At 38.4% G+C, this 14,004-nt stretch overlaps 3 protein-coding genes across 14 annotated transcripts in view; 2 read left to right on the top strand and 1 right to left on the bottom strand.

Annotated features, from left to right (window-relative positions):
- The window catches only part of dip2ba (disco-interacting protein 2 homolog Ba), a 40,634-nt gene extending 37,205 nt beyond the window's left edge, over positions 1-3,429 (top strand). The window contains exons 38-39 of one of the 2 annotated variants that reach the window (XM_010748355.3): positions 83-206; positions 321-3,429. In XM_010748355.3, coding sequence (XP_010746657.2) covers positions 83-206; positions 321-573 — 377 coding nt within the window. In that variant the 3' untranslated portion in view covers positions 574-3,429. The remainder of the gene's footprint in view (positions 1-82; positions 207-320) is intronic. The other variant, XM_010748363.3, reaches the window with a different exon arrangement.
- A 2,176-nt stretch (positions 3,430-5,605) lies between these two features.
- Positions 5,606-11,842, bottom strand: LOC104932980 (transmembrane protease serine 12). Of its 2 annotated transcripts, none has more exons than XM_010748345.3 (6): positions 11,750-11,842; positions 10,944-11,034; positions 8,876-9,059; positions 7,417-7,691; positions 5,969-6,111; positions 5,606-5,887 (listed from the first exon to the last, which is right to left on the bottom strand). In XM_010748345.3, the coding sequence occupies exons 2-6, from the start codon at positions 11,005-11,007 to the stop codon at positions 5,651-5,653; spliced, it is 903 nt and encodes a 300-aa protein (XP_010746647.1). In that variant the 5' UTR covers positions 11,008-11,034; positions 11,750-11,842; the 3' UTR covers positions 5,606-5,650. The 2 variants fall into 2 exon arrangements, with proteins under 2 accessions (XP_010746647.1, XP_010746631.1); XM_010748329.3 differs by having other exon boundaries at positions 7,417-7,694; positions 11,750-11,840.
- Positions 11,843-12,355: 513 nt separating this feature from the next.
- Positions 12,356-14,004, top strand: part of scn8aa (sodium channel, voltage gated, type VIII, alpha subunit a) — a 43,782-nt gene continuing 42,133 nt past the window's right edge. For 3 of the 10 annotated variants that reach the window (XM_019259269.2, XM_019259264.2, XM_019259270.2), the window contains exon 1: positions 12,774-13,210. The gene's annotated coding sequence lies outside the window, so the exon portion shown is untranslated. Of the gene's footprint in view, positions 12,723-12,772; positions 13,268-14,004 lie in introns of those variants that run through there. The other 7 variants (XM_019259268.2, XM_027288415.1, XM_019259267.2 and 4 more) reach the window with 7 other exon arrangements.

The following is a 14,004-nucleotide window of genomic DNA, read 5'->3' as shown; positions in this document are numbered from 1 at the left end:
ATATTGCCCAAACCTAGTTAAGTCAGTAGCTATAAATTATAAAACTATATAGTAGTAATTGTTTTGCTCTTTCCGGCTACAGATCGTCACGATGCCTTGTTTGTGGTGGGTTCCCTTGATGAAACGTTGGAACTGAGGGGATTACGCTATCACCCCATTGACATCGAGACGTCTGTGTCCCGTGCCCATCGCAGCATCGCAGAGAGGTGAGCTTCTTCAGTTAGTGCTGGTTATTTTCTTGACTGAGAATGACGTGCAGTCACATGGTAACACAGAAAACACGCGACTGAACTCTGCCCATGCCTCTATTTGCTCCTCAGTGCCGTGTTTACATGGACCAACCTGCTGGTGGTGGTGGCGGAGCTGAGCGGCTCGGAGCAGGAGGCCTTGGACCTGGTGCCCCTCGTCACCAACGTGGTCCTGGAGGAGCACCACCTCATCGTCGGGGTGGTGGTCATCGTGGACCCCGGGGTGATTCCCATCAACTCCAGGGGAGAGAAGCAGAGGATGCACCTGCGAGACTCCTTCCTGGCCGACCAACTGGACCCCATCTACGTGGCCTACAACATGTGATCGCTCTTTGCCAACTGATGAAAATGCAGAAAACTGAGCCAGGCTCTGAGACGAACGAGAGGGACTTGGGGTGCGTTCAGTAGCGACCCCAATGTTAATCCTCAGACACACATTGAAAACACCAAACAGTGTGGGAATGCAAGTACAGTACCAGTACTGTAATGAAGAACGTGCTTCCCTCTCAGAAACTGATCCTTCTTTGGCTTCCACCTACTCAATCGCTGCAGTCCAGGTTCACTTAGATTTCTTCTGAGGGGGAAGGATATCTTCTCTTCTCATGAAAGTAGATCCATCTGTCAACTGAAGGAAATCTGATCTTCATCCTCTCTGTGCATCCCTCTTCTCCCTCATAAGTCATGTTTTTCTAAAGACATTTTTCAATTACATACTGTAATCAAAGAAAGAAATCCTCCCCTCCTTCCATTCCTTGGTTTTTATCATGAACCATTCATCTTTGTGTGCTTTTATTTTTTTTATTATTATTATTTTTTTAACCCTCCTCCATCCGTGAAGGCAGGATGGTGCACTGGAACTGCTGAGAGGAGCTGGAACTTTCCCCTCTTGCACTTTAAGTCCTCGCACCTCTGAGTCCGCTTCTTGTCTCACCTGCCTCAAGGGGACACACCACACAACATCCACACAACACAACACAAACAAACGTGTTTGCTGCTTTTGCAAGAGCAAATCCACATCAGTATTAAAAATGCCACCAGCTAGTGCAGCCCACAGGGGTGGTCCTGACGTATTACCTTCCTACCAGGTGCACAGTGGCTTTCACCTCTAATGCCAGCAGACGTGCTGTCGGCGTTCACACAATTCAAAATGTCACTTGAATTATTTGTTGGTGTGGGAAAAGAAAGACGCGATTCATAAACATACAAACCTGGATAATTAAAGATGATCTCTGATGGGCAGAAACACAGATTCAGATTTCGGTGTGAGTAGGAGTTGGTCTGTTAGATAGTTCTTATGATTGTGAAGTACTAATACATTTTTTTTTATATAAAAGCACCAATTTTCAGAAGAAGAGTTGAAGCTATACCTGGTGTTTAGGTGTGCATGCTAATTTGGAGTGCTGTCAATGTCAAATGCAACAAAAAGAACGGTAAAAAAAAGCAAGCCAAGGAGTCACATAGCAGTGAATTGGTTGGTTCAGCAGTGCGTACGCTGAATATTTAGGCAGAACTCATCCCCAGTTTGTGCCTCTCATCGTGTATGATACATGATGCATTAGGATTACATTCAAGCCACAGCGCTAAGCATCCATCATTTCCTCTGAAAAAATAAACACCCGAGGTCCCCTTAAAATCTTTCAACAACATACATACTCGTTCTACTGCACCATAAAAAATGTTTTTAACCTGCAGCTCAAGTTCTGATTGTATTTTCTATCCCAGTGAGCCTGAAATGACTCGTTTCCTAAGCAAAATATTGCATGAAAATATTAAAAAGTAAGAATCTTTTTTTTTTTTTATTGTGCAGCAGAAAAAATATTTTTTTCAAACCGGTGGTTAGAAAAGTCGTCTGGTGTTGTTAAACGATTTTTGGGGGATTTCCAAAGATCGCTGAGTCATTATGTTTCAGAAAATCGGATGGTCAGCGCTGTGAAAGAATGTAGCTGCACAATCTGGGTTAGATCTGACAAAAAAAAATGTAATTAACTGAAGGTGCAGAGCTTCATTAGCTGATGAAGTTTGACTTCTCAAAGTCACAAAACTGCCCTGAATAGTGGAAAGTTTGAACTTGTGCAACCGAGGGAACTCGTCGGCTGATGAGGACTGTGCAATTCAATTGAAAGCTCCCGAGAAGTGAGTAAGTGGACCTTGAGTTGAGATTTTTCCTGGTTTGAACTGAAGTGAGCTGCTAGCTTTCTGTCTGTGTGTAATTTCTCTTGTTAGAGCTTCATTTAATGTTAGCGGCACAGTGGATTAGATAAATGTAGATCATCAGAAGGCAGGTCAGTGCCTTTTTACTGCACCATCACGGACTGCTTCAAAAAAAAACAAGATATCAAGAATGAGGACAGAACTTTGCCTTACTAAACCTGTGGAACGTCAGTACTTTATGCTTAACCCCTCATTTCTAGCTGTGCTGTTAGTGTGTTTAAATAACAATCTGAGTTTTCACACGTGGAATCAGGCTTAAACTCAAAACACACACATCGTATCACATTATTTTTTTTAGAGGAAGGAGGGGGGTGTCTTGTTCTTTTGTGAAGATGTTTGCAGTCATGCCTTTCTCATTTCATCATTTCCATTTAAGCCAATTCTCTCTGAATGTCTGCAACACTGAAAAAAATTAGAATTAGATTAGGAATGAACAGCAATCAGTAACCAACCCGTGATTTTAAAAATGGAGGTAATAAATGAGGGTGAGGATGTTGTCTGTATACTGTATTCTAGAGGTCAAATACTGTATTACTGGTGTTAATGTGTACATGGATACTTTGTCGATAAAAACTTGACTGATCTTTCATACTTGACAGCATTTTTCTGCATTGTTAATTTATCACATTGCAAAAGAGAAAAAAACAAAAAGGTTTCAGATTATTTTGGCAGGAACGATGTGCACTTTCCCAATATCATTTTATGTCAGTGTGTGTGTCTATGAGCGAGTGAGTGTGTGTGTGAGAGTGTGTCCAGTTTAACAGTGATATTTGGCTTTTCTGGTGCAACAAGGTTTGTCTTTTGTAAGAAATGAATCCCGAAATATTGAACCTTTTTTTTTTTTCTTGTTTTAATTTTTAATGTCGCCTCCACTGTATTTTACTTCTTTCCATTCAAAATTGGAAATATATTTTATAGGGGTTTCATCAATATTTTCCTGATGTAATCTTGTTTCTTTAAAACAAAAAAAAACTGCACAACTTCTGCAAACAGCTGGTTTGATTTCGAAGCAGCTTGACATACTGTACAGTACAAACACATCAGTAAACCACTTTTCATTCAGTGACGGACACTGAGGATGTCTATGCGAGCCAGTATCTGGGGCAAATTAAGAGTTACTCATAAACAAAGCGAAGCTTCTTGAGCTACTGTGTGATAATTGCTTTGTTGCTACTGTTTCACAAGTTTTAATAAAGTTTTATAATTTCATGTTGGCCTTCAAGCCTTTTTCAATAGACATTGGTGCTATTCAATAAGGGAAAGTTGACAGACTTTAGTCCTCCAATGTCATTACAATGAAAGTTTCTTCCTGGATGCCCTTTTTGTGTGAAAATAAGTCATTCTTTTTCCATGCCAACGTTTTTCCAACTGCTCGGTTCTTAAAATTGTGCGCCATCACCAGTTTTCATCAGCTGATGAAAACAGGCAACTCAACACAGACAATGCAACATGACATATCCGTCATCTCCATTCTTGATATTTATTTCAGCCTTTTTTCAAGTTGTCGTGTTGTGAGGAATGGCGTGCATTTCAAACCTCCAAAGTTATTCTAAGCACAAAATGTAAATGTACATGTGAGGTAATGAAATTTGGATCTTTCACACACAAAAACAATAAAACTCAAGGGCCCACAATGTATACCTCAACGACTGTCTGTTCACTATGCATTGTCGAGCTGCAGCAAAGACATTCTGAACTAGTCAATGGTGCGATAACTTCTAACAACATGTCTTACTTGACAAAAACACTGTCACACTGTCATTGGATGTGTTTCATGTCAAATAAAAAAAAATCCTTTGTCAGAATTTCTTGTGCCGTTTCTTCTTTTTTCTGGAAGCTTCAGGAAATCAGCTGCTGCATTAAAGCAAAAATAAACTCTTCCCTCCACCAGGTGTCAGTCTAACTACTTCATTAGAAATCATGAAGGTTCTCTCCCTCTGTGATGTCGTCACGGCCCAGTTTATGTAAATTCTGACCACAGCGACCTGATACTCAGAAGTTCCTACGATTATTCACATCTTGTTTTCAAATATTTTTTACTGAGCCACAGAGAATCATTCACACAGTAAATAATTATATTAAATCAATTAAATGGTCACTGTCATCCATATAGAAAAATCAATTCATGCATATCAAACAGATAGGATTGTATATAAGGATCAAACAATATTAATCACAAAGAATAAAGAAATAAGGAAAATATATAAATAGAAGACATAAAATAAAGAAGTAGATTGAGTGTAAAACTTAATAGGTGCATCAAATAAGGTGTACCATGAGTATTTATTCCACCTTTATCTTCTCTGTTGGTCCTACATTCACTCAGTTATTGAATAAAATCCAAAGAATGAAAGTATAAGCTACAACTTTGTGTACGGTGTGATATGAGATGTTCACACATCATATTATATTGTGAGAGTTTGTCTTTGTATTAGGACACATCATATTATATTGTGAGAGTTTGTCTTTGTATTAGGATATATTTTGTGTGTTTTCACCTTGGAATAATGAAGTTTATAATGGTTTATTGTTTATATTTTTTATACTTAGCTCTTGTTAACTTTCTTATACTTTTACTTAATGTTTGTTATGCATCAATAACAAGTCAAATTCCTGGTATAAGAGGAACATGCTGATAGTAGGATGATGTTGTGTTCATACGGTGACGTTGCAAGTGTCTTTGATTGACAAATCTTGTTAAATACTTTTTTAATCTCTAATTTGTAGACACCTAAAAAAGTTGTTGTTTGGCAGATTGAATGAACATGTTGTTATTTTTCTTTATTTTATACTTTATACTATACTTTATTCACAAACAGATTATTTTTTTATCTCATCATCATTTCAGTTTTCTGAATTAATCTGAGCTCACGTTTTAATGATCTCACTCTTACAAATAACTTTTACTAGTTTATTAATATATTTACTTTTAGTAACTCATTTTGTAATATTTAAATGTCTTTCATCTCACCAATCTAATGTTATATTCTCTTTTATACATACTTTATATTGTTCTGTTGCTGACATGAACAGTCCTGCATCATTGTATTATGTACTTACGTACCTGTTAAAACTAAAAATGAATCATCATGAGTTAGCAGAACATTTCATCCAGATGGCTTCATGTGTAGGAAAAATTCAAACAGTCTGTATAGCAGTGATATTTATTGCTGACAGATTGTCTGGATGTTTCAGAGCAGCATCAGAGCAGCACCGAGCAGAGCTGAGATCAGTTTTATGTTCAGTCTGTGTGCTGGAGACACTGATGGCGTCTGACTTGTCTGCAGCCAGTCTGCAAACCAGCTGGCTCTGGCATACACCCCCGGACTCTGAGGACGTCCACACTCAGAGCCGAAGCTTGTCACTCCGACCAGATAAAACCTCTCCTCTTCCTCGCTGTAACACTGCAGTGGGCCGCCACTGTCACCCTAAGACACACACAAACAAACTTAGTCACGTCATATTAAAATCTGCAGCCTGCTGTGAGTTTAAAAACCTCAAAGAGTCACCTGACAGGTATCTGCCGCCCCACTGTCCAGTCCTGCACAGATCATGTTCTCAGTGATGATGCCGTCGTACCAGTCGACCAGGTTACATGTTCTCCTGTCGATGAGCTCAACCTCAGCTTCCTGCAATCTGTTCATCAGACTGCCTACAATACATATGCAAACTTATAGTCACTAATACCTTTATGAATGGTCAATAACACATGCATTAAGACTTTGCAGAGTTATAAGCTACATGAGTGCAAAAACACAGGCAGCACTAATTTAACCACCCATATTTAGTATTTATAATCAGTTTATAAACATTTAATAAATGATAGTGATGATGTAGTTGTAAGCAGACAGAAGTGCTTATTAATGTATCTGTCAACATTTAAAATTCCTCCTGTGAGCCATAAATGACCCAGAAGTATAGACTGGTGCGGCTCGTGTTCATAGATTTTAGAGTTGACAGATAATGTACATTAATAACACTCAAACACATTGTATATCTGCTTATAACTACATTATAGTGTGTTAATCAATAAATGTTTGTATACTGCTTCTATGTGTTAAATAGGGAGACTTAGTAAATTCTTACCTTAGAGAATAACACTGATTAAAATGAAATAAAATAGAAATGGTCAAATAAAAAGAGACACAGAGCTTTAGCTAACTGTATATATTGCCGTGTGACTGACGTTACAGAGATCCCACACCAGGAAGATTCACTTGTCATAGCAGCTCATAAACACAAGGTGGATAAGAAATTAGTCCTAAATAAGAAATATATAAAGAAAGTCATGAAGTCATGCTGGTGTTAAAGAGTCTGACAGCTGTTTGAATGAAGGACTTGTGGTAGATCTCCTTCTTACATGGTGGGAGTATCAGTCTGTCGCTGAAGGAGCTGTTTAAGGCCCCCACAGTCTCATGCAGGAGGTGAGAGGAGTTGTTCATGATGGATGTCAGCTTTGCTAACATCCTCCTCTCCCCCACTTGGAGTCAGTCCAGGACAGAGCTGAACCTCTTGACCAGTTTGTTGAGTCTTTTTCTGTCCCCCTCGCCCAGCAGACAACTGAATAGTATATAGCAGATGCCACCACAGTGTCATAGAAAGATGAGCACTTTTTATATATCTATATATCTATAACTATCAAATATATTTGTAATTGCAAACTTGCAACAAGTAGAAACTCTGTAAATGCTGGCAGGTTGTTAATAAAGCGTTAGAGAAAATAAGCCGTCAAGCTCACAGCTTTTAAATGTTACTGAATCATTAATAAATGGTGTTTGGAGCAGAAAGTGCAACATTAAATCTCTTTTAAAAGAAGATTCATTTCAGTGTAATGGTTATTATGTCTTGTTGTAAAATGGCACAATCTCTCTCCCCAGTGAGTCAGTCTGAGAAGCTGGCAGAGATTCGGTGTCTTACTCAAGTGCACTTCAACATGAAAGTTAGTGTTTATACCAACCTTTGTAATACTTGCTCCCCCATCCAGTGATGAAACAATGATTGAAGTTGAGGTTTGACTCATGAGTCACATTGTGAGGAGCGCAGACAGGCTGGATGTGGTCATTGAATTTGAAGGGAGAGCTGAGGAGCAAGAGTGTCACATCGTTTTCAGACGTGACGTCATCGTAGTCCTTGTGCATTATGATGTTATGGATGGAGCGGAACTGGGCCTGATTTCCTGGAGCAGATAACACGCGAAGTCCTGCCGCCACACGAAAATAGCTTCTGTTGACCCTGCTGGACACGAAACAGAATAATTGACACTGACTGCTTTTGTCCACTGTCTCCCAGTGACGCACCTTTTTCCATTTGCTTCCCAGTTATTTTCCATGTTGCCATCTTAAATAGCACATAAAGTTGATTTCATTATTTCCTGTGTCTGTTTTGTACATGTAAAGTATGATGGACATCTCGTAAAATGTTTATGTATTGTTCTTTTGGACCAAGTGCTCCAAAATTAAAGTAAACGTTTCATTTTTTTTAGTGTATATATAAGTACTGTATATGTCTGTTCATGGAAATGTGTGATGTGAATATCAAAACAACTGATTAAAAACTTTAATGATAAAAAAAAGAATCAGATCTAATTTGGTGTAAAAGAGGTACTCCTAATTCACACTTTTCTACCTAATATTTCCTGTAAATGTAATGAACTTATTTTAAAATAGCGATTTCATAGTTTCTTTTCACTCAAATATTGTAGTAATCTGTCGGTATAATATGTTTTTAAATCATTCTAAATATATATTTAAGTGTTTTCTTCAAGTATTCTAGTACAGTTTGAGAACCAGTTCTCTCATTTATGAGAGAAGCATAAACACTTCTGGATAAAATAAATAAATAAATACATCACCAAAGCTACAACACCAGGTCAAACTAGGCTGGATCACAGCAGCACTTCTCAGTCTAAATTCATGGTTGTATAATCTCCAAGGTAACCAAAGCTGCAACTGTGCAATTTGTTACAGGTGATGTGTGTTTTACAACCCAGTTTATATCTATGATTACACTGAACACAAGTTTTATTCATCTTCACAACCTAGAAAACAACAAATAGCCCTTTTAGATACCTGATACCTTGTATCGATCACATAACCAATCACAGCTTTTGCTTGATTGTGTTGGTCTTCTGTTTAACAGGATTCAAATTAGTGTTTTCTTTACACGTGATGACCCAGACTTACAGACATGAGGGACCCAGCGTGTCGCTGATGGTAAATCCCTGTTGCTTTACGTTGCAAGCGCTGCTCATTGTATATTTGTCTAGCTGTCATGACCTTCAAGACTATTTCTCTTCAGATTCTTCAGATGTGCACGTTCTCCATAATGTGTTTACATTATTTTGTCTTGTGAGTTATACACCTACTGTGACTGGATGCAGGTCAGTTACATCAGTAAGGTGTGTAAGTTAAACTCACATGTATTTGTAGAAACAGTGTGCGGCAGTGAGCACCCAGCGGCTGCTGATGATTGTCCCGCCGCAGTGATGCCTGGACAAGATCTGGATGCTGACCTGCCATGGCCACGCCCCCTCAGGAGCCTCCTGGCCCCCCACTATACGAGACACACCTGGAGGGGCGACGAGGGGCCGCTGTCCACAACCTCACAGACAGACACAAATGAAATGTCATCCTGTTAAGATTATTCTTAACTGGTCAATTAATCAATGAGTAAATCAAAAGAAAATTTGTCCACAATTACTTGACTAACTGATTAAGAGTTTAAATCTGTTATACAACATTTCTCCAGCTTCAGTTTCTTAAATGTGAGGATTTTCTGCTTGTATCATTGTAATTTTTTTAATCTTTGTTTCTACACTGTTGGTGAGACAAAACAAGGAATATGAATATTTCAGTTTAAGATGAATAAGTGGGTGGATGTAGCAGAAACTATGGAAGCCCTAAGTGGTCATACATCCATACATTTTATTTTCTCCATGTTCTTGTGATAACAAGTTCATTTAATTAGTTTTCTCAAGATCTCAAGTTGCTTATGTCATTATGTCGAAATAACAAATGTGATATGCCATAATTATTTTGAGATGCCGAGAAAACAAAAGGATAGTCTAATACAGGAGTCTTCAACCAATCCCTAGGGGGTCCGCAGAGGTACTGCAGGGGATCCGCCGTCATAATAATTTTCACCAAAATAATTTGCGAGAATTAAAAAATATAATAAAAATGATAATGAGCAAACTGCAAGCATTTAATTGCAATAATAAGCTACTTTTGGCAAAAGCTATTACTATGTATATATTATTTATAAATTATTCCATTATGCGTGAACGTTTTATCAATCAGATACATATATAGCTAATAACCCAGCATATAAATAGATTAACAAGGTGAAATAAAAGGTGAATTAAGTAAATATAAAAGTTATTATAGGCCAGGCTTAAAATGTCTCTCGTCTGAGGGGACCTTGGGCTGAAAAAGGTTGAAGACCCAGGTTTAATATATTAATCATTGCAGGAAACATCATTCAGTGTAGCAAAGTCAGAGGAGCAGGAGAACGTTGCAACTGCAATGATAAAATATCATTTTGTATGACAACGTTTGTTATTTCAACAAAATGACAAAATGAATGAAAAACTTAAATGAACTCATTATCAAGAGAAAACTGAGAAAATCAAATGTATGAATGTTTCACCATTGAGGCTTCCATAGAAACCAAATAAGAGTACAGACACGCTTCACATAATATATAAAATGTTTTGAGTCTCCCACAGCCTGACAGCCAATAACAAAGTAAAGCACTTCCACAGTGTTAATGATACAAATTAATTAGGATAAATTATGTTTCAGGTGTCTTCAATCAGAGATAGCATTGCGGGAGGCTAACGGCAGCTAGCCAAGAGGTGAGCATGTCAGGAGCATGTTTGGGTAGTTTGTTGACTTTTGTCCTAAAAAATATTAAAATATTTGTTAATTAGCATTACATAATAAAAAATAAAACGTGACAGTAACACAAGTGGAGCTACAAAGTCAGCTCACTTAGCTCTGTAGGCTATAGCTAACGTGCTAACATTAGCCACCATGAGCTAACGTCACCAGGCCAAGTAAAGGTGTAAAAACAAAACTACTGAGTTTATTAAACTGAGTAAAGGCGTGTTTAGTGGCTAATAAACTCATTTATTTCATTATCAGCATTATTTACAAATCACAGTATTACTCCAGTAAAAGGAAGAGCAAGTATATTAGCTTTTACTGCTCAACTACTCAAGGACAAATTGAAGATATGTTGAAGGTTTCTGTGAGTAAAAGTGTAAAAGTTAGTAACTTTAGTCAGTTTGACATCATGACTCTCCTGACGAGCTCTGCTTTATGAGAAATGTTTCTCACAGACCTGGAAATGATCATCTTAGTCTAACTCTGTAGTCTGCTGCCCTCTCACAAGCAGCTGAATATTTCAGTCAAACACAATTTTAAATTTACTAAACACATATTTTATACAAACAGGTTTGTTTATCTCACTGGTTTTACTCACTGTGCTGAGATGAAGTCAATGCAGTCAAACACAAAGCAGTCACAAGAAACACCTTGAACTCCATTTAAACTCCTCCAGACATTTTTTAAACCTCAAACAAAAACAAACAAAAACAACTTCAGTTCCTAGATGACATGACAGAACACCAAAGTAATAATAATAATAATAACTTTATTGTAGCTGAAATAAGGAAAAGAAACAACATATACCGACAGTAAATGGTTTGTTAGAGTACAGATTACATTACAACAAAAGACAGGGAGTAGGTTACCAGATGCTTATTTATTTATTTGTGTTTATTTATTTGTGTATGCAGCAGTCTGATGCAGAGGAAATAAATAATAACAGTTTGATGCTCCATGTTTGATAATTAGGTGACTTAAACTGCCAGAATAATTCTTACACACCAACCAGCCACTTTATTATGTATTCAAATCCAACAGCTCTGCCATAAATTCTGCTTTTACGAAGTGTGTAACGTTTCAGTTTTTGCTGACACTGTCAGGGAGGTATTATTTAAACATACACTGACCAGCCATTACATTAGATACACTTGTACAGTTCAGTCTCAACAAGGAGGAGTTCTTGTTGAGATTCTCCATCATACATTGTCATCATGACTTGATAACACTGAGGAGTGAACTAGTGTAAATATACACTAAAAGAACAACAAGAACAATACAGAAACATTTCACAAGATGTCCAACAGATACCAGCTCACAGGAAATAATGAAATCAACTTTATGTGCTATTTAAGATGACAAAATGGAAAAATAAGCAAGAGGTGCGTCACTTTCCTTACCTACCTGTGGTCCCTGTTACAGCAACGAGAGCAGGTGATGTGTCACGTCAGTGGCATCAGTAATGGCATCAGTAAGGGTCTGGTGTGCTCAAGTGTCAATAGGTCTCCCTTCTACTGCTGTAATTCCTGGAGAAGGAACCAAAATCTGTTTTATTTTGGTTTGATATCCTGTTTTGTTGTTTTGTTTTGGGCTAGTGGAACTGAAAAATGCATTTAGGTAGATATATTAGATAGTACTGATTAATTCAGTTAGACCCACATTAGTGATGTCTTTGTGCTTTTTGGACAATTTGAGTTGCCAGCTTTGGAAAAAAAAGACTTTTGGCCACCCCATTTAAATACATGAGAGGGCCATGATATTAGGAACACATCTCAGTATAATATTCCAATTTAACACTACTACAGTCTCAATAGTAAACATATAGTTAAATTAAAGTGTCAACAAACATAGGCTTCATAAAAGTTGATTGATTTATGGTAGAGTTGTTGTAATGGATTGTATAAGTGTACCTAATATAAATTAATCTTTTCTTCCCTCTGTGTCTAGGTGGTCTTCTGGAAGCTGTCTCTCTCTCTGACTGAATGCCCACAGCCTGACAGCCAATAAATTCCTGCACTACAAACTGCACGCACAGTGAGTCGATGCATTTTGTCAGAAAAACCTTGCGCCTGTTTTCTGTGCACAATCTCACCCAGGCTCATCTCTGAGTCCAGGAACTTGTTGTAATTTTGTGTGAACCACACACACTGAGTTTTTGTTGTTGTTGTTAAAAGGATGCAGGCCTAAATGACCTTTAGGATTTCACTTGCCGACACTCCCTTACATTCTGCTGAGAGTCATCAATTATGCAGGGAAACTGCTCGCACTGAGGGGGAAGATAGCAGCAACAATATGGCGACAACCGCAGTTTCTCCCCAGTCTTTTCCACATCTGCAGTCCTGCAAAGGCGTCCTGGATTCATTGTAACGCTTTCAAAGTGAGTACCCTTCATTTATAATCGTTTGGGTAAACGGTGCATGTGTTTTTGGCGGAAGGCTGATTTTCTCTCTGTCGGTATCCTTGCGTAAATGTCGCAGAGCTGCACACTGCCCCGCATCTTCTCTCTCTTTTTTTTTTTGGAGCGGGATGGAAGAGGTGGTGTCTGCGTTAAGCTGAGCATCTCATCGGCTGGACCTAGAGCAGGGAAATGGGACAGAATAAAAAGAAATCATTAATCAAATTGATGTCGATCGTGAGGATTTTATTGGATTAACTATTTTTCGTCGAGCATCCGAGGCATTGGTTAGAGAGCTTTAGCGAGAGAAAATGCCTCGTTGGGGAGGCTTCAGGTAGGGCGCCGTCTGACTGCTCCAGCCTAAAGAAATCCTAAAAAAACAACAACGATTCTTCACTATTTTTTATTTTGTTTACCCTCCGGACTACAGGATGAGACACCACACGCTTCAAAAAAGGGGATGATGCTATGTGAGTAGCCTGATCCTGCTTCCATCATCTATAGCCAAGAACTGCTCATTCCTCCAGGTGATTTTTTTTGGCTTGCCAACATCACATTGGTTCTCTAATCGTCTTATTTCTTATGTTTCATGTCATGTTGCCGACTCTGTGTGTGTTTTATACCGCTGTCTAGCTTCATACTCTGGGATATCTTGTGCACAGATAGAGCCCTTATTGATTTGGCAGTCGATATGGCTTCACGGGTGTGGTGCAGAGCCTTCAAGGCAACGCGCAAAAACGCACGGAATATCCCTCGAAAAAAAACCCATTCATCGTGTTTTGGCTTTTATCCTGAATACCAAGAGGGATATTCAGCTTTGATTTATTGTGATACATCGACATCACACTTGTGACTTTGACAAATCCACGGTTGCGTTTACCACAGCGTGACATTTTCAACATACAAACCACCCACTGCAGCAATAGTGCTTTGGCCAATTTGGTTGTAGCGGGGGCCACTTCTCTGCGCAATATAACCTCCTGCTTGTCTCCGTGTGTCCGAGCTGGACTTTTTTTTCTATTCAATGAAACATAAAATAAGAGAGCACTAATAAATAAATGGCGTTTTCTCGGGCCCTTCTTTTTTTTTAATTAACAGGTTTAGTAAACAAGTCTCTCTCCATCGCACCGCGTCTAAAAATGAGAAAATGACTGAGAAGATGCTGAAAATGTGCCTGTTTTCTGTGTGAATGTGAGCCGGCGAGCCTGAGACACAACAAGGCGAGTGTTGTCATCATGACTTGATAACATTGGGGAGATATTGA

The sequence above is a fragment of the Larimichthys crocea genome, chromosome XV (genome assembly GCF_000972845.2).
Source record: "Larimichthys crocea isolate SSNF chromosome XV, L_crocea_2.0, whole genome shotgun sequence".
Taxonomy (NCBI): Eukaryota; Metazoa; Chordata; class Actinopteri; family Sciaenidae; genus Larimichthys; species Larimichthys crocea.
Note: the sequence above shows the minus strand (reverse complement) of the source record. Positions and strands in the feature narration are given on the sequence as shown.